Source organism: Haliotis rubra, unplaced genomic scaffold, assembly GCF_003918875.1.
Source record: "Haliotis rubra isolate DU_JTF1 unplaced genomic scaffold, ASM391887v1 Scf43, whole genome shotgun sequence".
Taxonomy (NCBI): Eukaryota; Metazoa; Mollusca; class Gastropoda; order Lepetellida; family Haliotidae; genus Haliotis; species Haliotis rubra.
Window position 1 is genome coordinate 3,113,062 of NW_025767113.1, and position 25,355 is coordinate 3,138,416.

General features: G+C 40.0%; 1 protein-coding gene across 1 annotated transcript in view; it reads left to right on the forward strand.

The window, feature by feature from the left end:
• Window positions 1–25,355, forward strand: part of LOC124288946 (ADAMTS-like protein 4) — a 272,217-nt gene that overhangs the window by 231,709 nt on the left and 15,153 nt on the right. Inside the window, 3 exon segments of the mRNA XM_046725536.1 lie at window positions 4,867–4,996; window positions 5,904–6,108; window positions 16,684–16,868. Coding sequence (XP_046581492.1) covers window positions 4,867–4,996; window positions 5,904–6,108; window positions 16,684–16,868 — 520 coding nt within the window.

The following is a 25,355-nucleotide window of genomic DNA, read 5'->3' on the forward strand; positions in this document are numbered from 1 at the left end:
CATCACATGACCAGCACTCCTCATCCAGCTGCCTCCTCCATCACATCACACTTCCAGCACAACATCACATGACCAGCACTATGCTTCACCAGTTACACACATTCCTGCAACCTTCTTCAGATAAACAATTTTACCTTCTTCAGATAAACTTACTCTTGGATTTTTAAATGCTTTATCAGATTTCAGTAGGCTAAGTCATAAATCCAAATTATTTTGCCCAAGCCTTAAGGTTAAAAATGTTAATTGGACAGGTGAGATTTTTATATCCCATTGGACACTGTTGGTTACTTTTCATGTAAAGAAACTCTTAGTTACGGCTGTGTTATTCATCCTGGTCATGACACATAGTGATACATTAGAAGATGTGTTGTAACCGAAAGAAATACCTGGGTACATCAAATTCTGTGAGAGAAATTCTGTGTTTTTCAACCTTGTCTTATAAACATTGATCTATTGGTTGGATTTTAGGCCTCTTTTAGCAATATCACAACAGAAAACACCAGAAATCGAACAAAAGTTATCATTGTGCACAATTCCAAAAATACTTCTACATCCCAATTAGCTGTTAGGAAAACTTAAGCACACCTGTGCATGCACAAAGCAGGAAAACATAACTTCCAATAATTGCATACACATATTTTGGGAAGATGGAGTAACTACTGATATAACAGAAGTAGTATTCTTAGAATTATACAGAACGGTAACTATTTTCTTATTAATCATTCAAGTGTCTTTCTCTATTACATCTTTACCAGAATTCACCAGTGGGTTGTTGAGATCTAGTAATCCAGAATACCTGAAAGTAATATACTGTCTGAAGTAATAAACTGTAGAAATGGAAGGTACATGACTTGATTGCAAACATATTGGCTGTGATGTAGTTCAGGGGGTGTATTTGAAGAAATGGCCTCCATAACCTGTACAGTGTGGGGTATTGAAACTGGACTTCTGCCTCAAAGGGGGATGCTTTAACCACCCTGTCTCACACAGGGAAGTTTCACACAACAGTAGGCATATGTACGTGCATACTGACAGATATTTGATCTTTTGACATGTCCGCATAAATGAATCACTCACTATCAAGACTCTCTGAAATTTTCTGTAAATAGGATACCTGCTTTTATTCATTGTGTCCATGATTTGTAAAATCAAAGGAACTATTGAGTAATGTAATATTTTTCAGAAGTTAGTCTTACATTGTGCCTGAAGCTGAATGTCTGGCTGTAACAGATTAGTAAATGTCAGACAAAATCAGGTGTAACATTTCCATCAGTATTATATCAATAATGTAGAATTGTATATATCTCTGTGCGTGCGTGCGCGCGTGCGCGCGTGCGTATCGTCGTCGTCGATGCGGCGCGATGCGTCGCGTCGCGTCGCGTCGCGTCGCGTCGTGCGTGCGTGTGATATCGAGCGCTTGTACTTGTTGAGACTTATGGCAGACTACATAGTGCATATCCCATGCCACAGCTCCATATGAATACCCCGCAGACACACCTTACTCAGACTTTGTATTATACCTTTACTGCCGAGTGGCAGACAAGGTAAAAACAAGTACCATCTTTTGGAACGATGTGGCCAGTGTACAGAGCCGCTGACCGGCCAGTGTACCCTGACCTGATGTTCTTTGTCCAGATGCTCTGTCCACCACACCACAGAGGTGGTCAACCGATACAGTAGTATTTGAAAGAATGTATCAAATTTTAATGGACCAATCATGCTGTTTTTGACATGACGAGATAACAGATAGATTTAGTTGTCACACACCGGCAGTTCAACCTAAGTATTCCTGTCAAGGAAAGTTGAGTAAACAAGGCAGAATTCCTGCCAACATTAACAGCCACATTGGCCGACAGCAGGTATTCCTGGACCTTGGGGCTGGGTTTGTGGTGACAGTCATCCTTATTGTTCAGACAGAGACAGACAGAGAGTGAGTGGTGTCTGGTGTGTCTGTTTGTAGTCATTACTTTATATTCATTCCAATTTCTTCAAGTAATTTAAACAAACAATAGCCCTATATCAGTGTATGAAATAAGGCCCGTCCAAGCCAGCCCGATGGTCTGGTAAAAATTTGAGTAAATTCACCATATCTTGCTTGGTGTCTGGTCTGGTTAAATCCATTTTGGGCTGGTAACATTTTCAAGTTACCAGCCCTGATGTCTGGATGGGTTTGGGGCTTGTTTCATACACTGCCTATATAGAAACAGATTCATGGTTTCAAGCATTTTGTAAGTGTTAGAATACAAAGTTATTGTTAGGTGTGTGGAACTATCCCTTCAGTGATGTTTAAATGTCCATGAGGAGATGGCTACATGAGGAGATGGCTACATGAGGAGATGTCAACATGAGGAGATGTCAACATGAGGAGATGTCAACATGAGGAGATGGCTACATGAGGAGATGGCTACATGAGGAGATGTTTGTGATGAGAGTTCTCCACTCCAGGAGCAGATAGATAGTGTCACTGGTTCATATGTTTCTTGTTCAGCTGAGTAGATCAGAGGAAGTGAATTATATTGGATCTTCAACTGTTATTGAAGGTATCAGATGACTGATATGTCTGCAGATTAATTCAATGTCAAATTTCCACCATGACAGAGTTTTTTTGCGTAGATGTTTTATGCCCAAAGTTTACACTGACGTTATCTATGAGGAAATTCAGCATTTCAAATACTGTTTTCCCTGTAAACTTCTGTGACCTTTGCTTTCATTTTCACAAAATGTCCTGAACCTTTGAAGACTGTTATCTGTGGGCACCATGATTGGAGACAATTATCCCATGGATCTTGAAATAAAATTTGTCATGTTGGGTATGGAGTATACATTTGAAAAGTCAAAAGTTCTGATGGAACGGAACTTTGTTTGTTGATTTTGCAACAATCCAACCGTACAAAATCTTTCATCAAACAATTAATATTGTGATGGGTATTTAAAACAGTTATGGTGTTTGAGGTTTTGTTATAGCAAACAACTACAAACAGTTCATGTAGGGAGTCAGACACTGACATTTGGCTGGGACAGAATGAGTTTAGTTCATTTCTGTTTCCTCATTTTCACGTTATATCAGTACTAGTAGAGCAGTAGGCTAGGGTGTAGAGTCGACTTAATGCCCCCATCTCTTGTATGGACATGTTATAGCTCTATGGAAAGCTTGTTGTATGTAGAATATGATGTACCCTGGTGTGGTGGCCAAAAGTGATCCCATTTTGGAGAAAAGGAGGTCATGTGACAGCATCCTGTTTTGATTTGTTCTAACTACAATAAAACATATGGGAAGTTAAATGTTGATTATAAATTCTCACATGATAAAATACAGTGAAGCATTTGCCAGATTCTCTCTAATGTATTTTCCCAAAGTTTACAAACTACCGCAGTCAGAAATGGTGTTTTTTTGTGTCAAAAATGCTATTTTTAAAATTATTAAATGATTACATTTAAAACATGCTTATGGAAATATTTCTTAAGGGGAAATTGAATTATTCATTATTAACTCTTCAGTCAATGTGGGAAGTTCAAATGAAGGTGCACAACAGCTTATATATTCAGGTTGCAAATTAACTTACATTGTGATGCTTATCAGAGTACATCATCATGGACCATCCAAGACACAAACACTGTGACAGCCATCTGATAAACATGGCAGGGGAGACGGGAGGCACTATGTGATTCATGTCGCACTTTAAACAAACCTTTTCACTACCATGTTAAATCTCATTTAGATAACATCTCCACAATACATATTGTAATTCTGAAATCTAACCCTTCAACTATTTAGCAACGATTTCCATCAGTTATTAATCCCCAGTCAACCACACCATCCCCACCATGTCGCTCTCAAAACTCAGTTTCATTGGATGAGGTAAATACATGTTAAAAAGACTACATTTACATTCTTAGCGCCTAGACACACTGGTGCATTACCTGCCCCCTCCATATTGTCATGTATTTCCATTTTGGGGTCGAATTTCCTGCACATTGCCAGCAGGTTTGGTGGGTGATGCTCACATGATCTGATAAATATGACAGCAACAGTGTGAGACAGGGCCTTGACATAGTCAGATCCGACACTCAGTTAATCCACGGCCCACCTCCCCGACATTTAATCCTTTCATAATCCCCGGTGTCAGGCAGGTGATGATGGTTAATTCCTGGCTTACACTGGCAGGCAGACCTCCAGGTCAGTTTGCATAGGGACCAGCACAGGACACAATGATAACACAAATACCTCTCATACTTCATGCTGTTGGGCTGGGAGGAGGATTTTATAATTGTGTTCAAATTTAAAAAGTAGTGAGAATGTGAATTTCATGTGTGGCAGTTCACAACATGTAATTGATGACATCTCAAGATGTGTATTTTCTTTTTGAAAATGATGCTTTAAAAAGAAATGTTGTCTAACAGTTTATATTTCTAGAATATGTCGACACCCGTTGCATACCAATGCTTGTGGTAACAGTCAGTAGTGAGGATTGGGAGGTTAGAATGTTTGCCCTGTCATGTCCCACCTGTGGAAAGATTTCACTAATTGTCTACCACAGATCTGCCTTCTTTATGAATACACAAAGCCATTTTTAGAAAGTGATCAAATGGAACATACGTTATATTTGGGATTAAACTTTTTCAGTAAAGTACAGATTCTAGTACTTTTGTTGGATTGAGTCCCATTTGGGATTCGAACCCAGATTCAGCATTAGGTGGCTGACTTTGTGTTACTGTCTTCTTTAGTCTTGATCATTTGCACAGCAAATGACATTAGCTGGAATATTGCTGAATGTGGCCTTTAGAACATTTACTCACTCACTAAATATATTTTAAAATGATTTGTCATATGTGCATTGTTTAATAATCGTGTGATTTGTTCTCCAGGTGTCCAAGAAACGGAGATTGTGTGTGTGAAGCGGAGTTCAGGCTTTGTTGTGACGGAGGAGAACTGTGACCCCAAACAGATTCCCCACAGACAGAGGGTCACCTGCAACAACCAACCATGTCCACCAGGGTGAGTCACTCACAGACATGTTGACCTTCACCTTTTATGAGTTAGATGCAACTATTTTGATCTTGTCTTGTCTGAGGTAGACACAACCAATGTCATCTTGTCCTCTGTATGAAGTCGACACAACCAATTGACCCCCCAACCCCAACCCCACCCCCATGCGAGTTCGATACAACCATTTTGACCTTGACCTCTGTGTGAGGGAGAAACAGCCAGAGTGCCCTCTGTGTGAGTTACATACAGAATTTTGATCCCATCCTGTGTGTGAGGTAGCTACAGTCAGTTGTCCTCCTGAGTTAGTTGCAACATACAGATTCCTCCTTTTATGTGTTGATAGGATGAAATACATTGAGATGCTACCTGTCACATTTTACTTAGAGCACAGGCAAATACTGTCATCCTCTGGGTCATTACTGTTTTTGGTCTGGTTGAATACATTCATGTGCTGATAAAGTACTGTAAAGTGTCCAGTTTGTAGAAGTGTGAAACTCTCATGGTTTGTGAAATGTGTGCTTTCCAGGATGACAACCCTCAAAGAACACAAACTAATTCACAACATTACCCGTGGTTGTGATGTTCAGATGAAACTCAGTTAACAAGCAAGCATTTCATCAAAAAGAAGTATACAGGAATGCTGGGTCTGGTTATACGAACCATACACTTTTATAGGAAATCAGGCAGTCTGCTTCAAACTTTATTGGTTGAGTTTGTGCAGTATTTTGCTTGTGGAACTCTAGTATTTGCATGTGCTCTAAGATAGATAGAGTACTTTCCGTACTGGAAAAAACTTCATTGTCCTAAAAATAGACATTTTGGAACTGATTTTTATCTCTCAAGTATGTGAGGACCAATATTACTACAGACTGAGGGGTCGTGACATCATATCCTACAATATGTTGTCGTGTTGCAGCTGGGACCCTGCAGAGTGGACAGCGTGCAGCACATCCTGTGGGAAGGGGATTCAAACTCGGACTGTGGAGTGCAACAGAAGGATCTCACCGACCTTCACCATGAGCGTGTCTGCCAACCTGTGTCTCAACATGCCCAGACCTGCTGTATCCCGCATGTGTGAAAATACACCTTGCGCTGAGTGGAAGATTGGAAAATGGGAAAAGGTAGGTGAAGAGACCTTGCACTCATCGTTATAGCAGATATTGACGTGAAGAGAGACCTTGCACTCATTGTTATAGCAGATATTGACGTGAAGAGAGGCCTTGCATTCATTGTTATAGCAGAGGCCTTGCACCTTCATTGTTATAGCAGATATTGACGTGAAGAGAGACCTTGCACTCATTGTTATAGCAGATATTGACGTGAAGAGAGACCTTGCACTCATTGTTATAGCAGATATTGACGTGAAGAGAGACCTTGCACTCATTGTTATAGCAGATATTGACGTGAAGAGAGACCTTGCACTCATCGTTATAGCAGATATTGACGTGAAGAGAGATAGCAGATATTGAGGCCTTGCACTCATCGTTATAGCAGATATTGACGTGAAGAGAGACCTTGCACTCATCGTTATAGCAGATATTGACGTGAAGAGAGACCTTGCACTCATCGTTATAGCAGATATTGACGTGAAGAGAGACCTTGCACTCATCGTTATAGCAGATATTGACGTGAAGAGAGACCTTGCACTCATCGTTATAGCAGATATTGACGTGAAGAGAGACCTTGCACTCATCGTTATAGCAGATATTGACGTGAAGAGGCCTTGCACTCATCGTTATAGCAGATATTGGCGTGAAGAGAGACCTTGCACTCATCGTTATAGCAGATATTGGCGTGAAGAGAGACCTTGCACTCATCGTTATAGCAGATATTGACGTGAAGAGAGACCTTGCACTCATCGTTATAGCAGATATTGACGTGAAGAGAGACCTTGCACTCATCGTTATAGCAGATATTGACGTGAAGAGAGGCCTTGCACTCATCGTTATAGCAGATATTGACGTGAAGAGAGACCTTGCACTCATCGTTATAGCAGATATTGACGTGAAGAGAGACCTTGCACTCATCGTTATAGCAGATATTGACGTGAAGAGACCTTGCACTCATCGTTATAGCAGATATTGACGTGAAGAGAGACCTTGCACTTATATCGTTATAGCAGATATTGGCGTGAAGAGAGGCCTTGCACTTATCGTGATAGCAGATATTGACGTGAAGAGAGACCTTGCACTTATCGTTATAGCAGATATTGACGTGAAGAGAGACCTTGCACTTATCGTTATAGCAGATATTGACGTGAAGAGAGACCTTGCACTCATCGTTATAGCAGATATTGGCGTGAAGAGACCTTGCACTCATCGTTATAGCAGATATTGACGTGAAGAGAGACCTTGCACTTATCGTTATAGCAGATATTGGCGTGAAGAGACCTTGCACTTATCGTTATAGCAGATATTGACGTGAAGAGAGACCTTGCACTTATCGTTATAGCAGATATTGACGAAGAGAGACCTTGCACTCATCGTTATAGCAGATATTGGCGTGAAGAGAGGCCTTGCACTCATCGTTATAGCAGATATTGGACGTGAGAGAGACCTTGCACTCATCGTTATAGCAGATATTGACGTGAAGAGAGACCTTGCACTCATCGTTATAGCAGATATTGGCGTGAAGAGACCTTGCACTCATCGTTATAGCAGATAGCGTTATAGATATTGGCGTGAGAGGCCTTGCACTCTATCGTTATAGCAGATATTGACGTGAAGAGAGGCCTTGCACTCATCGTTATAGCAGATATTGACGTGAAGAGAGACCTTGCACTCATCATCGTTATAGCAGATATTGACGTGAAGAGAGACCTTGCACTCATCGTTATAGCAGATATTGACGTGAAGAGAGACCTTGCACTCATCGTTATAGCAGATATTGACGTGAAGAGAGACCTTGCACTCATCGTTATAGCAGATATTGACGTGAAGAGAGGCCTTGCACTCATCGTTATAGCAGATATTGATGTGAAGAGAGACCTTGCACTCATCGTTATAGCAGATATTGACGTGAAAGAGAGACCTTGCACTCACTCATCGTTATAGCAGATATTTGCACTCATCGTTATAGCAGATAAGAAGAGACCTTGCACTCATCGTTATAGCAGATATTGACGTGAAGAGAGACCTTGCACTCATCGTTATAGCAGATATTGACGTGAAGAGAGACCTTGCACTCATCGTTATAGCAGATATTGACGTGAAGAGAGGCCTTGCACTCATCGTTATAGCAGATATTGACGTGAAGAGAGACCTTGCACTCATCGTTATAGCAGATATTGACGTGAAGAGAGACCTTGCACTCATCGTTATAGCAGATATTATAGCGTGAAGAGAGACCTTGCACTCATCGCTATAGCAGATATTGACGTGAAGAGAGGCCTTGCACTCATCGCTATAGCAGATATTGACGACGAAGAGAGGCCTTGCACTCATCGTTATAGCAGATATTGACGTGAAGAGAGACCTTGCACTCATCGTTATAGCAGATATTGACGAAGAAGAGACCTTGCACTCATCGTTATAGCAGATATTGACGTGAAGAGAGGCCTTGCACTTATCGTTATAGCAGATATTGACGTGAAGAGAGACCTTGCACTCATTGTTATAGCAGATATTGACGTGAAGAGAGACCTTGCACTCATTGTTATAGCAGATATTGACGTGAAGAGAGACCTTGCACTCATCGTTATAGCAGATATTGACGTGAAGAGAGGCCTTGCACTTATCGTTATAGCAGATATTGACGTGAAGAGAGACCTTGCACTCATTGTTATAGCAGATATTGACGTGAAGAGAGACCTTGCACTCATCGTTATAGCAGATATTGATGTGAAGAGAGACCTTGCACTCATCGTTATAGCAGATATTGACGTGAAGAGAGACCTTGCACTCATTGTTATAGCAGATATTGACGTGAAGAGAGACCTTGCACTCATTGTTATAGCAGATATTGACGAAGAGAGACCTTGCACTTATCGTTATAGCAGATATTGACGTGAAGAGAGACCTTGCACTCATCGTTATAGCAGATATTGACGTGAAGAGAGGCCTTGCACTTATCGTTATAGCAGATATTGACGTGAAGAGAGACCTTGCACTCATTGTTATAGCAGATATTGACGTGAAGAGACCTTGCACTCATTGTTATAGCAGATATTGACGAAGAGAGACCTTGCACTCATCGTTATAGCAGATATTGACGTGAAGAGAGGCCTTGCACTTATCGTTATAGCAGATATTGACGTGAAGAGAGACCTTGCACTCATTGTTATAGCAGATATTGACGACCTTTGAAGAGAGACCTTGCACTCATCGTTATAGCAGATATTGATGTGAAGAGAGACCTTGCACTCATCGTTATAGCAGATATTGATGTGAAGAGAGACCTTGCACTCATTGTTATAGCAGATATTGACGTGAAGAGAGACCTTGCACTCATTGTTATAGCAGATATTGACGTGAAGAGAGGCCTTGCACTTATCGTGATAGCAGATATTGACGTGAAGAGAGGCCTTGCACTCATTGTTATAGCAGATATTGACGTGAAGAGAGACCTTGCACTCATCGTTATAGCAGATATTGACGTGAAGAGAGACCTTGCACTCATTGTTATAGCAGATATTGACGTGAAGAGAGGCCTTGCACTCATTGTTATAGCAGATATTGACGTGAAGAGAGACCTTGCACTCATTGTTATAGCAGATATTGACGTGAAGAGAGACCTTGCACTCATTGTTATAGCAGATATTGACGTGAAGAGAGGCCTTGCACTCATTGTTATAGCAGATATTGACGTGAAGAGAGACCTTGCACTCATCATCAAACTGCTATTGAACTGTGTCATCAAGACCATGGTACATGTACATGGAAATATCAACCATTGAAATGAATTACCGGTAAGAGACCTGGCACACATAGAATTATCAGATATTGCTGACATGCTTTGAAACCTGCCATGTATTTTCCCTTTGTTTCAACATAACTTATTCCAGTTATGATTTTGTTACTTTTATCATTGAAACTAAAAAGAAGGGGTGTATATGTAGAATGGACTGAAGTACCTAGTGTTTGCCATAATAGCACACTACCATGGGTTGGTATACAGTGTGTTACAATTTGACTAAGAGTCTTTCAACTTGATATTGTGGGTCATTTCTCATGCTGTCAACCACTAGCTCTTCTAGTATGTCGAGTCTACCTACACCCTACATCGCTATACAAGCACTAGCTCTTCTAGTATGTCGAGTCTACCTACACCCTACATCGCTATACAACCACTAGCTGTTCTAGTATGTCGAGTCTACCTACACCCTACATCGCTATACAACCACTAGCTCTTCTAGTATGTCGAGTCTACATGCACCCTACATCGCTATACAACCACTAGCTCTTCTAGTATGTCGAGTCTACCTACACCCTACATCGCTATACAAGCACTAGCTCTTCTAGTATGTCGAGTCTACATGCACCCTACATCGCTATACAACCACTAGCTCTTCTAGTATGTCGAGTCTACCTACACCCTACATCGCTATACAAGCACTAGCTCTTCTAGTATGTCGAGTCTACCTACACCCTACATCGCTATACAACCACTAGCTGTTCTAGTATGTCGAGTCTACCTACACCCTACATCGCTATACAAGCACTAGCTCTTCTAGTATGTCGAGTTCACATGCACCCTACATCGCTATACAACCACTAGCTCTTCTAGTATGTCTAGTACCTACACCCTACATCGCCATACAAGCACTAGCTCTTCTAGTATGTCCAGTCCACCACACCCTACATCGCTATACAACCACTAGCTCTTCTAGTATGTCGAGTCTACATGCGCACCCTACATCGCATATACAACCACTAGCTCTTCTAGTATGTCGAAGTATACAAGCACTACACAGTCCTACTAGCTCTTCTAGTATGTCGAAGTCTACCTACACCCTACATCGCTATACAAGCACTAGCTCTTCTAGTATGTCGAAGTCTACATGCACCCTACATCGCTATACAACCACTAGCTCTTCTAGTATGTCGAAGTCTACCTACACCCTACATCGCTATACAAGCACTAGCTCTTCTAGTATGTCGAAGTCTACATGCACCCTACATCGCTATACAAGCACTAGCTGTTCTAGTATGTCGAAGTCTACCTACACCCTACATCGCTATACAACCACTAGCTCTTCTAGTATGTCGTAAGTCTACCTACACCCTACATCGCTATACAAGCACTAGCTCTTCTAGTATGTCGAGTCTACATGCACCCTACATCGCTATACAACCACTAGCTCTTCTAGTATGTCGAGTCTACCTACACCCTACATCGCTATACAAGCACTAGCTCTTCTAGTATGTCGAGTCTACATGCACCCTACATCGCTATACAACCACTAGCTCTTCTAGTATGTCGAGTCTACCTACACCCTACATCGCTATACAAGCACAATATCTTGAAAGGGATTGTAAACTACATTTCGCCTCACGTTACTCCCAGGCTATAGTGATAGAGCTGTGATATTATTGAAGGGGCATCCTGAAGACATTGTAATGTGAATGTTTCAACCAGGTTTGGGGGTGCATTTTATAGGGCTGGTCCTTGCGAACAGCACGTGCAGCATGAGTTGCATGAAAAACATGGAGAACACCGTACCATCTCCGAGATCAGGTTGCGTTTTTGAGACCATTTCCTGGGTTCCATTCTGAGTTTGGGAAGGAATGTTTTTGCTCAGGTAAAGTTGGAGATGTTGTCAAAAATATACAGTCAAATGAGTTTACAGTTATCCGTTTCTGCGAAGGAAAATTCCAAACTGGCGTTTCTTTTGTTGCTCAGTATATAAATGGTATTACACGGAAGTAAGTTTAGTATTCTGTTTATTACTCTGTAACAGATTGATAGAAACTGCCTACAGTGTGATGATTCAGCTCTCCGCGAGTCAGGCAAGGTCTAATACCATTGTGACATCGGTATTAGCATTGTGACGTCATAACCGTAAACCATTATGACTTCATATGTCAAGCGGTATTACACTAGTGTAATATTGCCGTATAAATATGACACCGCAGTGTTTTCCACTGGTGAGTACTAAACAGATGTATCGGTCTCACACAGTGGTGCATCATGTCTCACAAGACGGAGGTGACTATTACTGTTTCACTCCAACTATCTGTGCAATGGTGTAGGACACAATATAGTATGATGGGAAGGACTTTTTATCAAAATTATTGCAGCTTTGGGGTATCTTTGTCTCACTACTGGCACGACAAATATTGTATATTGCTAAAGCTGAAACTGAAATCCAAACAGTTGCCATCTAGGATATTTGCTTCATCCGGGGAAAAAAATCTAGTGCTGGTAACTCAAGTGTTTCACATCAGAATCTAGTGCTGGCAACTCAAGTGTTTCACAATAGAATCTAGTGCTGGCAACTCAAGTGTTTTACAACATCAGAATCTAGTATTAGCAACTCAAGTGTTCCGCATCAGAATCTAGTGCTAGCAACTCAAGTGTTTCACATCAGAATTTAGTGCTAGCAACACAAGTGTTTCACAACATCAGAATCTAGTATTAGCAACTCAAGTGTTTCACATCAGAATCTAGTGCTAGCAACTCAAGTGTTTCACAATAGAATTTAGTGCTAGCAACTCAAGTGTTTCACAATAGAATCTAGTATTAGCAACTCAAGTGTTTCACATCAGAATCTAGTATTAGCAACTCAAGTGTTTCACATCAGAATCTAGTTCTGGTAACTCAAGTGTTTCGCAACATCAGAATCTAGTGCTAGCAACTCAAGTGTTTCACATCAGAATCTAGTGCTAGCAACTCAAGTCTTTCACATCAGAATCTAGTGCTAGCAACTCAAGTCTTTCACATCAGAATCTAGTGCTCAACTCATTTCTTAAATGTTTTCAATCATAACCCTTATCTTAGAATAACTATTTTTATCCGTCAGAAACCAGTTAAAGGATGGAAATAAAGTATGCATGGTTAGCATAAACATTTCAGTCCTGTTTTTATTTGAATCAATTTTTAAGCAGACATAATCAAAACTATTTGAAATGAAAAGATTTTTTGTGCGATAAAAAACATTAAATCTGCTCTTTCACTTCAAGATACAGGCAGAGCTGTTTGCAGATTTGTAGAAATTAGAGCTTGTTCAAGCATTAAACATCCATCCCAAAATGTTATTTAAAAATAATAACCAGCTATTCATGTATAAATTTGAGATTTATGAGGGAATCAGTTCTCACACTTCAGGTTTTATACTGCTGCTGGGAAATGTCCCTGTAATCTCACAATGACATTGCGTCAGGGTGACGTGCAATATTTCTTTCAATTTCCATCAAATCCTCCTTAATACTCAGATATGATATTCATAGTCACCATTAAATACAACAGAAAGCCTTAAGTAACAAGATGTAGGAGAAAGCCGAGCCTATACTTATACTTTGGTGTTCAAATTGTTTTGCAAAGTGAACATGTCTTACCTTTAATTTTTATAAGCTTTAAATTATGTAAATATGAGAAACTGGATATGCGCAACTATTCAATGAGAAAAAATGTTGTCAGAATAATTTTCATCTGTATTCCCTGCTCTGTTGAAACATGTAATCCAGCAAACATTAACACCTTGGTCTTGATCCCATCATGTCAGTTTCAAACATACTCGGTTGTCACTCAATATGTGTGAAATTTTATACACTTTCAATTAAACTTCATTTTATGTCCACAAAATAAAACATTTCCCCTTCCTTTTAAGACTTTGATCACACATTGACTGTTGACAGATGAAAATTGTAGAACAAAGTTCATTTGGTGATTTTGTTTTCCCACCATTGTAAGATGACTACTCTGTGACTTGCTATTTCAAAGTTTGTAATACAGGCTGTTTTGCTTTATTTGGTGTTCTTGACTCTTGAAGAAGCACAGATGAGCAAACAATCAAACACGAACACAAAACCTGTTTCTATGTTGAACCCTGTTATGTCAAACCCTGATTTGTAGACAAGCAGTCAGGTCCCCACAAGCTCTTTCAACAGTTACTGCCATTGTCACCCAGCTGTATGTTGAATTTCCAGTTGTTTCAAACACAGTTAACAGTCTAAAAATTAACAATAACTTAACACTTATCATGAGCTGTCAAACTCAAAATTTAAAATGAAATTACCAGCTGGTAGAATATATCTGATTTTAATGACATGAATATAGAATATAAATGTTGATGCGCTTCTGTTCCGAGTTCTTGTCTTGTAAGTGTTGTCAACCTTATATACACAATGTGGAGCGTTTGCTGCCCCAAAGGTTTCTGACCAGGTTCAACTATATGGTATCTTGCGTAAGTCCCACAAACCACAACACACCCATACCTTTTATAACAAGGCTATTTTGATCTACAGCAAGTTAAGTCCATAAAAGAAAATACATGGAACAGTGTATATTTCATATGTATGTTAAGTTTAAAAGAGCATTTATGTTCTGAAAAAGATAATCCAAGCAAATAAAAGGGCTTTAACATTACCTCCAAGACAGATCAATTACATGCAAATAAGAAATCCCCTGAGAAACACTTGTGCCTTGTCCACTCGACGTTGTCAGAGAACTATTTATGAATCAATAGCGAATATCACAATGAGAAAAAAACATTCATAAATTATTTGAGCATACTCTGAAAAGAGATCTTTTGTGACTGGGTGGTCTGTGATGACTGTGTATATGACTGAGAGGGTGGTCTGTGATGACTGAGTATATGACTGTGACAGGGTGGTCTGTGATGACTGAGTATATGACTGAGAGGGTGGTCTGTGATGACTGAGTATATGACTGTGACAGGGTGGTCTGTGATGACTAAGTATATGACTGGGACAGGGTGGTCTGTGATGACTGAGTATATGACTGTGACAGGGTGGTCTGTGATGACTAAGTATATGACGGGGACAGGGTGGTCTGTGATGACTGAGTATATGACTGTGACTGGGTGCTCCGTGATGACTGAGTATATGACTGTGGCTGGGTGGTCTGTGATGACTGAGTATATGACTGTGACAGGGTGGTCTGTGATGACTGAGTATATGACTGTAACAGGGTGGTCTGTGATGACTGAGTATATGACTGAAAGAGTGGTCTGTGATGACTAAGTATATGATGGGGACAGGGTGGTCTGTGATGACTGAGTATATGACTGTAACAGGGTGGTCTGTGATGACTGAGTATATGACTGTAACAGGGTGGTCTGTGATGACTGAGTATATGACTGTGACAGGATGGTCTGTGATGACTGAGTATATGACTGACAGGGTGGTCTGTGATGACTGAGTATATGACTGTAACAGGGTGGTCTGTGATGACTGAGTATATGACTGTGACAGGGTGGTCCGTGATGACTGAGTATATGACTGAGAGGGTGGTCTGTGATGACTGAGTATATGACTGTAACAGGGTGGTCTGTGATGACTGAGTATATGACTGTGACAGGGTGGTCTGTGATGACTGAGTATATGACTGTGACAGGGTGGTCTGTGATGACTGAGTATATGACTGTGACAGGGTGGTCTGTGATGACTGAGTATATGACTGAGAGGGTGGTCTGTGATGACTGGGTATATGACTGAGAGGGTGGTCTGTGATGACTGGGTATATGACTGTGACTGGGTGGTCTGTGATGACTGAGTATATGACTGAGAGGGTGGTCTGTGATGACTGAGTATATGACTGAGAGGGTGGTCTGTGATGACTGGGTATATGACTGAGAGGGTGGTCTGTGATGACTGGGTATATGACTGTGACAGGATGGTCTGTGATGACTGAGTATATGACTGTAACAGGGTGGTCTGTGATGACTGAGTATATGACTGTGACAGGGTGGTCTGTGATGACTGAGTATATGACTGTGACAGGGTGGTCTGTGATGACTGAGTATATGACTGTGACAGGGTGGTCTGTGATGACTGAGTATATGACTGAGAGGGTGGTCTGTGATGACTGGGTATATGACTGAGAGGGTGGTCTGTGATGACTGGGTATATGACTGTGACTGGGTGGTCTGTGATGACTGAGTATATGACTGAGAGGGTGGTCTGTGATGACTGAGTATATGACTGAGAGGGTGGTCTGTGATGACTGGGTATATGACTGTGACAGGATGGTCTGTGATGACTGAGTATATGACTGTAACAGGGTGGTCTGTGATGACTGAGTATATGACTGTGACAGGGTGGTCTGTGATGACTGAGTATATGACTGTGACAGGGTGGTCTGTGATGACTGAGTATATGACTGTGACAGGGTGGTCTGTGATGACTGAGTATATGACTGAGAGGGTGGTCTGTGATGACTGGGTATATGACTGAGAGGGTGGTCTGTGATGACTGGGTATATGACTGTGACTGGGTGGTCTGATATTTCTTGTCAATGGTCTTCACTAAAGCAAGATATTGTTTTATCAGATGATTAGAATACTACCCAAAATACCACTGGCCATAAGAATACAAGAAGGCTTATAATAAAAGCTCAGACTGTATTGAGAGTCAGTTGAAACAGAACTATAAGATGCATAATTCCCCATTTTGTTGTATAGTACACTAGGGATACAATGAGTTTATAGTGCAGTATTATATTTCCTTATGGGAGTAAACTGAAACTATATCCAGCTTGTGTTCCAGTGTATTACCTATCTTTGTGTGTTCTACCAGTGTTCTACCGAGTGCGGTCATGGGGAGAGGAGGAGGACTGTGACATGCATGTCTGTGGAAGGGAGAGCAGTAGCAGACCGGCAGTGTGGCATCCTGAAGCCAGACACCACCGAGATCTGTGACATGGGGTCGTGTGCTAGAGGATGGTACCACACTTACTCCACTGCACGAAGTGGTCTGCCCAGGTGAGATCCCAGACACCATAGCTGCCACACATTAGATCTACTGAACCACAATACACCCAGGTGAAATCCCAGACGACATGGCTTCCACACATTACTCCTACTGAACCACAATACACCCAGGTGAGATCCCTGACACCATGGTTTCCAAACATTAGTCCTACTGAACCACAACACACCCAGGTGAGATCCAAGACACCATGGCTTCCACACATTACTCCTACTGAACCACAATACACCCAGGTGAAATCCCTGACACCATGGCTTCTAAACATTACTCCTACTGAACCACAGTACACCCAGGTGAAATCCCAGACGACATGGCTTCCACACATTACTCCTACTGAACCACAATACACCCAGGTGAGATCCCAGACACCATGGCTTCCACACATTACTCCTACTGAACCACAGTACACCCAGGTGAAATCCCTGACACCATGGCTTCCACACATTAGTCCTACTGAACCACAACACACCCAGGTGAGATCCCAGACACCATGGCTTCCAAACACACCATCCATACATGCAGATTGGAAGTATGTTCTAGTTTCCAGGGGGCGGTGGGGTAGCCTAATGGTTAAAGCGTTGGCTCGTCACGCCGAAGACCCGGGTTCATATCCCCACATGGGCACAATGTGTGAAGCCCATTTCTGGTGTCCCCTGCCGTGATGTTGCTGGAATATTGCTAAAAGCGGTGTAAAACCAAAATCAGTCAGTCAGTCAGTCTAGTTTCCAGATATGTAAGATACTTCCTGTGAAGTAAAAGCTTTCCATTTTGTAAATCCAAATGTTTGTTGCATAAGTTTGTTGCGGCAGCATCAACAGATAAGGAAGATAAGGAAGCGTAAGACTTGATGGATAATGCACTTTTAGCTTGATAACAAGAATGCAAGAAACAAGAAGCTGTTATCCATAGAGTCGCATGCTTCATTATTGACTTCAAGACTGACTGACTGAGTTTAGTTTTACGCCGCTTTTAGCAATATTCCAGCAATATCACGACGGGGGACACCAGAAATGGGCTTAACACATTGTGCCCATGTGGGGAATCGAACCCGGGTCTTCGGCGTGACGAGCCAACGCTTTAACCACTAGGCTACCCCACAGCCCCTTGACTTCAAGAATGCTGATAAAACAATCAAAAAGAGAAGACTTTGAACATACAGACCAAGCGACTATGACCTGCATTGCTGGTTAAGATTGTTTTTGCAGTATTTAAAATATTTTTACTTATAATATTAATCATATGATACTAGTATTTAGGTAATTCTTTTTACCAAGTGTATGATGTATTACCTATCAGTAACATGACCTACTACTTCTTCATGCTGACTGAGACAATTAATGTACTTTGAGGAATTGTCCAAGGACACACATTCTTAGGTTATTTCAAGCCATCATCGTTCATCACAGTCCTCATCAGTTATCTAGCATAATGGCTGGACAAGCAGCTTCCACTTGGAGTGAGGGAATGGTTTGTCCTTGAAATAGTGTCTGACATGATGTATCTGTCCATCTCTACAGTAGTCTCACTAACCCATTATCTGTTCTACGTAGGGACCACTCTATGTAGGGATGTTTAGTGAAGAAATTAAATAGTTGTTTACATTGGTTAAATCAAACCCAGCAAGCTGAGGTATTGTCATTGGGTTTTGAGATTTGTGGTCTTAAGATCAGTCATTGTGCTGACATAAGATAGCCTAACAGCCAATAGGTGAGAGTTGAATAGTTAAATTAATTCTGCTCATGTCAAAACGAGGTAATTTATAAAGTCTGACACCTGATAAGTGTACAGATAGTGCTCCAGCAGAAGTTAATATATATCTGTACAACTACCCTAGCAACACAGTAATGGCTCAACCTTGTGTGTATCACAGGAGTTAATATATATCTGAATCAACTACCTTAGCAACACAGTAATGGCTCAACCTTGTGTGTATCACAGGAGTTAATATATATCTGAATCAACTACCCTAGCAACACAGTAATGGCTCAACCTTGTGTGTATCACAGGAGTTAATATATATCTGAATCAACTACCTTAGCAACACAGTAATGGCTCAACCTTGTGTGTATCACAGGAGTAAATATATATCTGAATCAACTACCTTAGCAACACAGTAATGGCTCAACCTTGTGTGTATCACAGGAGTTAATATATATCTGAATCAACTACCTTAGCAACACAGTAATGGCTCAACCTTGTGTGTATCACAGGAGTTAATATATATCTGAATCAACTACCTTAGCAACACAGTAATGGCTCAACCTTGTGTGTATCACAGGAGTTAATATATATCTGAATCAACTACCTTAGCAACACAGTAATGGCTCAACCTTGTGTGTATCACAGGAGTTAATATATATCTGAATCAACTACCTTAGCAACACAGTAATGGCTCAACCTTGTGTGTATCACAGGAGTTAATATATATCTGAATCAACTACCTTAGCAACACAGTAATGGCTCAACCTTGTGTGTATCACAGGAGTTAATATATATCTGAATCAACTACCTTAGCAACACAGTAATGGCTCAACCTTGTGTGTATCACAGGAGTTAATATATATCTGAATCAACTACCCTAGCAACACAGTAATGGCTCAACCTTGTGTGTATCACAGGAGTTAATATATATCTGAATCAACTACCTTAGCAACACAGTAATGGCTCAACCTTGTGTGTGTATCACAGGAGTTAATATATATCTGAATCAACTACCTTAGCAACACAGTAATGGCTCAACCTTGTGTGTATCACAGGAGTTAATATATATCTGAATCAACTACCTTAGCAACACAGTAATGGCTCAACCTGTGTGTGTATCACAGGAGTTAATATATATCTGAATCAACTACCTTAGCAACACAGTAATGGCTCAACCTTGTGTGTATCACAGGAGTTAATATATATCTGAATCAACTACCTTAGCAACACAGTAATGGCTCAACCTTGTGTGTATCACAGGAGTTAATATATATCTGAATCAACTACCCTAGCAACACAGTAATGGCTCAACCTTGTGTGTATCACAGGAGTTAATATATATCTGAATCAACTACCTTAGCAACACAGTAATGGCTCAACCTTGTGTGTATCACAGGAGTTAATATATATCTGAATCAACTACCTTAGCAACACAGTAATGGCTCAACATTGTGTGTATCACAGGAGTTAATATATATCTGAATCAACTACCCTAGCAACACAGTAATGGCTCAACCTTGTGTGTATCACAGGAGTTAATATATATCTGAATCAACTACCCTAGCAACACAGTAATGGCTCAACCTTGTGTGTATCACAGGAGTTAATATATATCTGAATCAACTACCTTAGCAACACAGTAATGGCTCAACCTTGTGTGTATCACAGGAGTTAATATATATCTGAATCAACTACCTTAGCAACACAGTAATGGCTCAACCTTGTGTGTATCACAGGAGTTAATATATATCTGAATCAACTACCCTAGCAACACAGTAATGGCTCAACCTTGTGTGTATCACAGGAGTTAATATATATCTGAATCAACTACCTTAGCAACACAGTAATGGCTCAACCTTGTGTGTATCACAGGAGTTAATATATATCTGAATCAACTATAGCAACACAGTAATGGCTCAACTTGTGTGTATCACAGGAGTTAATATATATCTGAATCAACTACAGTAGCAACACAGTAATGGCTCAACCTTGTGTGTATCACAGGAGTTAATATATATCTGAATCAACTACCTTAGCAACACAGTAATGGCTCAACCTTGTGTGTATCACAGGAGTTAATATATATCTGAATCAACTACCTTAGCAACACAGTAATGGCTCAACCTTGTGTGTATCACAGGAGTTAATATATATCTGAATCAACTACCTTAGCAACACAGTAATGGCTCAACCTTGTGTGTATCACAGGAGTTAATATATATCTGAATCAACTACCTTAGCAACACAGTAATGGCTCAACCTTTGTGTGTATCACAGGAGTTAATATATATCTGAATCAACTACCTTAGCAACACAGTAATGGCTCAACCTTGTGTGTATCACAGGAGTTAATATATATCTGAATCAACTACCTTAGCAACACAGTAATGGCTCAACCTTGTGTGTATCACAGGAGTTAATATATATCTGAATCAACTACCCTAGCAACACAGTAATGGCTCAACCTTGTGTGTATCACAGGAGTTAATATATATCTGAATCAACTACCTTAGCAACACAGTAATGGCTCAACCTTGTGTGTATCACAGGAGTTAATATATATCTGAATCAACTACCTTAGCAACACAGTAATGGCTCAACCTTGTGTGTATCACAGGAGTTAATATATATCTGAATCAACTACCCTAGCAACACAGTAATGGCTCAACCTTGTGTGTATCACAGGAGTTAATATATATCTGAATCAACTACCCTAGCAACACAGTAATGGCTCAACCTTGTGTGTATCACAGGAGTTAATATATATCTGAATCAACTACCTTAGCAACACAGTAATGGCTCAACCTTGTGTGTATCACAGGAGTTAATATATATCTGAATCAACTACCCTAGCAACACAGTAATGGCTCAACCTTGTGTGTATCACAGGAGTTAATATATATCTGAATCAACTACCCTAGCAACACAGTAATGGCTCAACCTTTGTGTGTATCACAGGAGTTAATATATATCTGAATCAACTACCCTAGCAACACAGTAATGGCTCAACCTTGTGTGTATCACAGGAGTTAATATATATCTGAATCAACTACCCTAGCAACACAGTAATGGCTCAACCTTGTGTGTATCACAGGAGTTAATATATATCTGAATCAACTACCCTAGCAACACAGTAATGGCTCAACCTTGTGTGTATCACAGGAGTTAATATATATCTGAATCAACTACCCTAGCAACACAGTAATGGCTCAACCTTGTGTGTATCACAGGAGTTAATATATATCTGAATCAACTACCCTAGCAACACAGTAATGGCTCAACCTTGTGTGTATCACAGGAGTTAATATATATCTGAATCAACTACCTTAGCAACACAGTAATGGCTCAACCTTGTGTGTATCACAGGAGTTAATATATATCTGAATCAACTACCTTAGCAACACAGTAATGGCTCAACCTTGTGTGTATCACAGGAGTTAATATATATCTGAATCAACTACCCTAGCAACACAGTAATGGCTCAACCTTGTGTGTATCACAGGAGTTAATATATATCTGAATCAACTACCTTAGCAACACAGTAATGGCTCAACCTTGTGTGTATCACAGGAGTTAATATATATCTGAATCAACTACCTTAGCAACACAGTAATGGCTCAACCTTGTGTGTATCACAGGAGTTAATATATATCTGAATCAACTACCCTAGCAACACAGTAATGGCTCAACCTTGTGTGTATCACAGGAGTTAATATATATCTGAATCAACTACCCTAGCAACACAGTAATGGCTCAACCTTAATGTGTGTATCACAGGAGTTAATATATATCTGAATCAACTACCTTAGCAACACAGTAATGGCTCAACCTTGTGTGTATCACAGGAGTTAATATATATCTGAATCAACTACCCTAGCAACACAGTAATGGCTCAACCTTGTGTGTATCACAGGAGTTAATATATATCTGAATCAACTACCCTAGCAACACAGTAATGGCTCAACCTTGTGTGTATCACAGGAGTTAATATATATCTGAATCAACTACCCTAGCAACACAGTAATGGCTCAACCTTGTGTGTATCACAGGAGTTAATATATATCTGAATCAACTACCCTAGCAACACAGTAATGGCTCAACCTTGTGTGTATCACAGGAGTTAATATATATCTGAATCAACTACCTTAGCAACACAGTAATGGCTCAACCTTGTGTGTATCACAGGAGTTAATATATATCTGAATCAACTACCCTAGCAACACAGTAATGGCTCAACCTTGTGTGTATCACAGGAGTTAATATATATCTGAATCAACTACCCTAGCAACACAGTAATGGCTCAACCTTGTGTGTATCACAGGAGTTAATATATATCTGAATCAACTACCCTAGCAACACAGTAATGACTCAACCTTGTGTGTATCACAGGAGTTAATATATATCTGAATCAACTACCTTAGCAACACAGTAATGGCTCAACCTTGTGTGTATCACAGGAGTTAATATATATCTGAATCAACTACCTTAGCAACACAGTAATGGCTCAACCTTGTGTGTATCACAGGAGTTAATATATATCTGAATCAACTACCTTAGCAACACAGTAATGGCTCAACCTTGTGTGTATCACAGGAGTTAATATATATCTGAATCAACTACCTTAGCAACACAGTAATGGCTCAACCTTGTGTGTATCACAGGAGTTACTATAGCAACACAGTAATGGCTCAACCTTGTGTGTATCACAGGAGTTAATATAGCAACACAGTAATGGCTCAACCTTGTGTGTATCACATCAACAGTTGTATTCAGTCATATCTACCATAGAATTAAGTGCTTCCATTTCCAATTTGAATGTTTAAATAGTTTCTTTGCCTGAACAAATCCATTACTATTGTTTATCTGTAAGAAAAATCATGAATTTGAAATTATACAGTACTAATTATTGTAATCGTTAGTGATGAGAATAGGTTGCGATAGGAATCCATCTCAAAGTAATCATAAGGCAGATGTAACCTACGGAACAGTCCATCAAAGAAAGGCTTCAGGGCTTGTGTTTTCACGAAGTTCCTGTTGGATATCGAAACGTCACTATTGCTTTGGTTAATCTAAGTACATATGCACACAACATCACACCTCTAAATGGTGACAACTTGAATGATTCTCAATCATATGTATACATATTCTGAAAACTTAAGTATGTAGTATGTGGAAATAATATTGATTATAACAAAATTAATGTGTCTCAACACAGTGAAATACCATCACTTTTGAAAATAGATATATGCTAATGGCGTAAATTTTGTATTAGCGTAAGAGACCTTATGACATCGCAATGTTTGACATTCTACATGCAAATATAAAAAAATATTCTGAGAATTTATTCAATCATCAATCTATGACAAAAAGAAGGCATGTTTGCTGTCATTCTATCCTAGATCAGCACACATGGCAAACACGTGTAATGCATCCTCCAGTTGGGTGCTAACCAGCATCATCAGTGTGTACTCCATTGGAGAATATACCAGTAGGTCCCCATGCTTATTGGATCGGGTGGTCAAGCTGATTGAATGGATGTCATTGCATCAATGTTCCGGATGTCAATCATCACCTGGTTGAGACTTGATTATCTACAGGCTGCTGTATGTCTGGGATACTTCTGTATTCGTTGTTTGAGTTGTCCAATGCCACAGTCTGCAAGATTATATTCTTAGGAATCTGAACGCTTAATGATAAGGAAATTAAATCATCTTTTACTGGAAAAAAAATTCTTTTAGAAATAATCTTGTACCCCATTGCTCTCCCCAGCTAGCCCATCAAATTCAAGTAGACTGCTGAGAGCCTTTCTTCGATCACAGATCAACATTTGTTCAGTTAAGAGTTGAAGCTGCTCAAGCCCAGTGCTATCATGTATCTATCAGACAGGCAGGCCTGCCCTGTTTTACACAGCCAAGGATTTTGCATGCATTATAATATTTGAACAACAGCCATTGAAATAGGAATGTTGGGATCAGTGTTCTTGAGTGTGAGAGTCATAAGGTTATGAGGCAAGCCAAATTATTGTAACAATAAATCTTGGATTTTTATTCCGTGTCACAAAGAATAGAAGTGATAGCATAGGGAACAATGAACAGCTTGTTCTAAGCACATTACACATTCCTATTTACTGTAAACAGATCGTGATGTTTGATTTTTTCCCTGTAAAAAGCAAATATCACTAATCTGCAGCGTATATTTGTAAGTCCATACATAAACAATTGTTAGTACAATTGATGTCTTGGAGTAGGTTTACTGTTGGGATTGTATGTGTTGTTGATGCTGGCCAGTCAAATATGCACTTATGAATGGTTCACCTTTGTTGTTATTACTTTTTCATTAATCATGAGGTATGACGTTATCAAGGGATTTGTGAAATCTTGGCTAAGTATGTGACAACGCGTGTAAAAATGTGGCCTATATCTGGGAACAATGTATCAATGTTCAAGATGTATTCATGTGATTGAAACCCATTTACAGGTTATATATCTTACTTTCTTTCATGTGTATATATCTTACATTATTACTGTGTTTGCTTAACCTGCCACGAACAACACGCACGTCATGAACATGTTGTTTCTGTTTGATACAGTAGATCCGGACAAGCTTGTACCTACAGGGAATATATTCCTGTCATGTCAGCTCACAGTATATTCAGTTCATAAAACTGTCAACATGTCAGCAATATCCCATGTTTTCAGATCAAGTAGACTATTATCATTTATAAACACTATTCAATAGTATTAATTCATCAAGAGTACAACAGTATCTATTTAACAAAG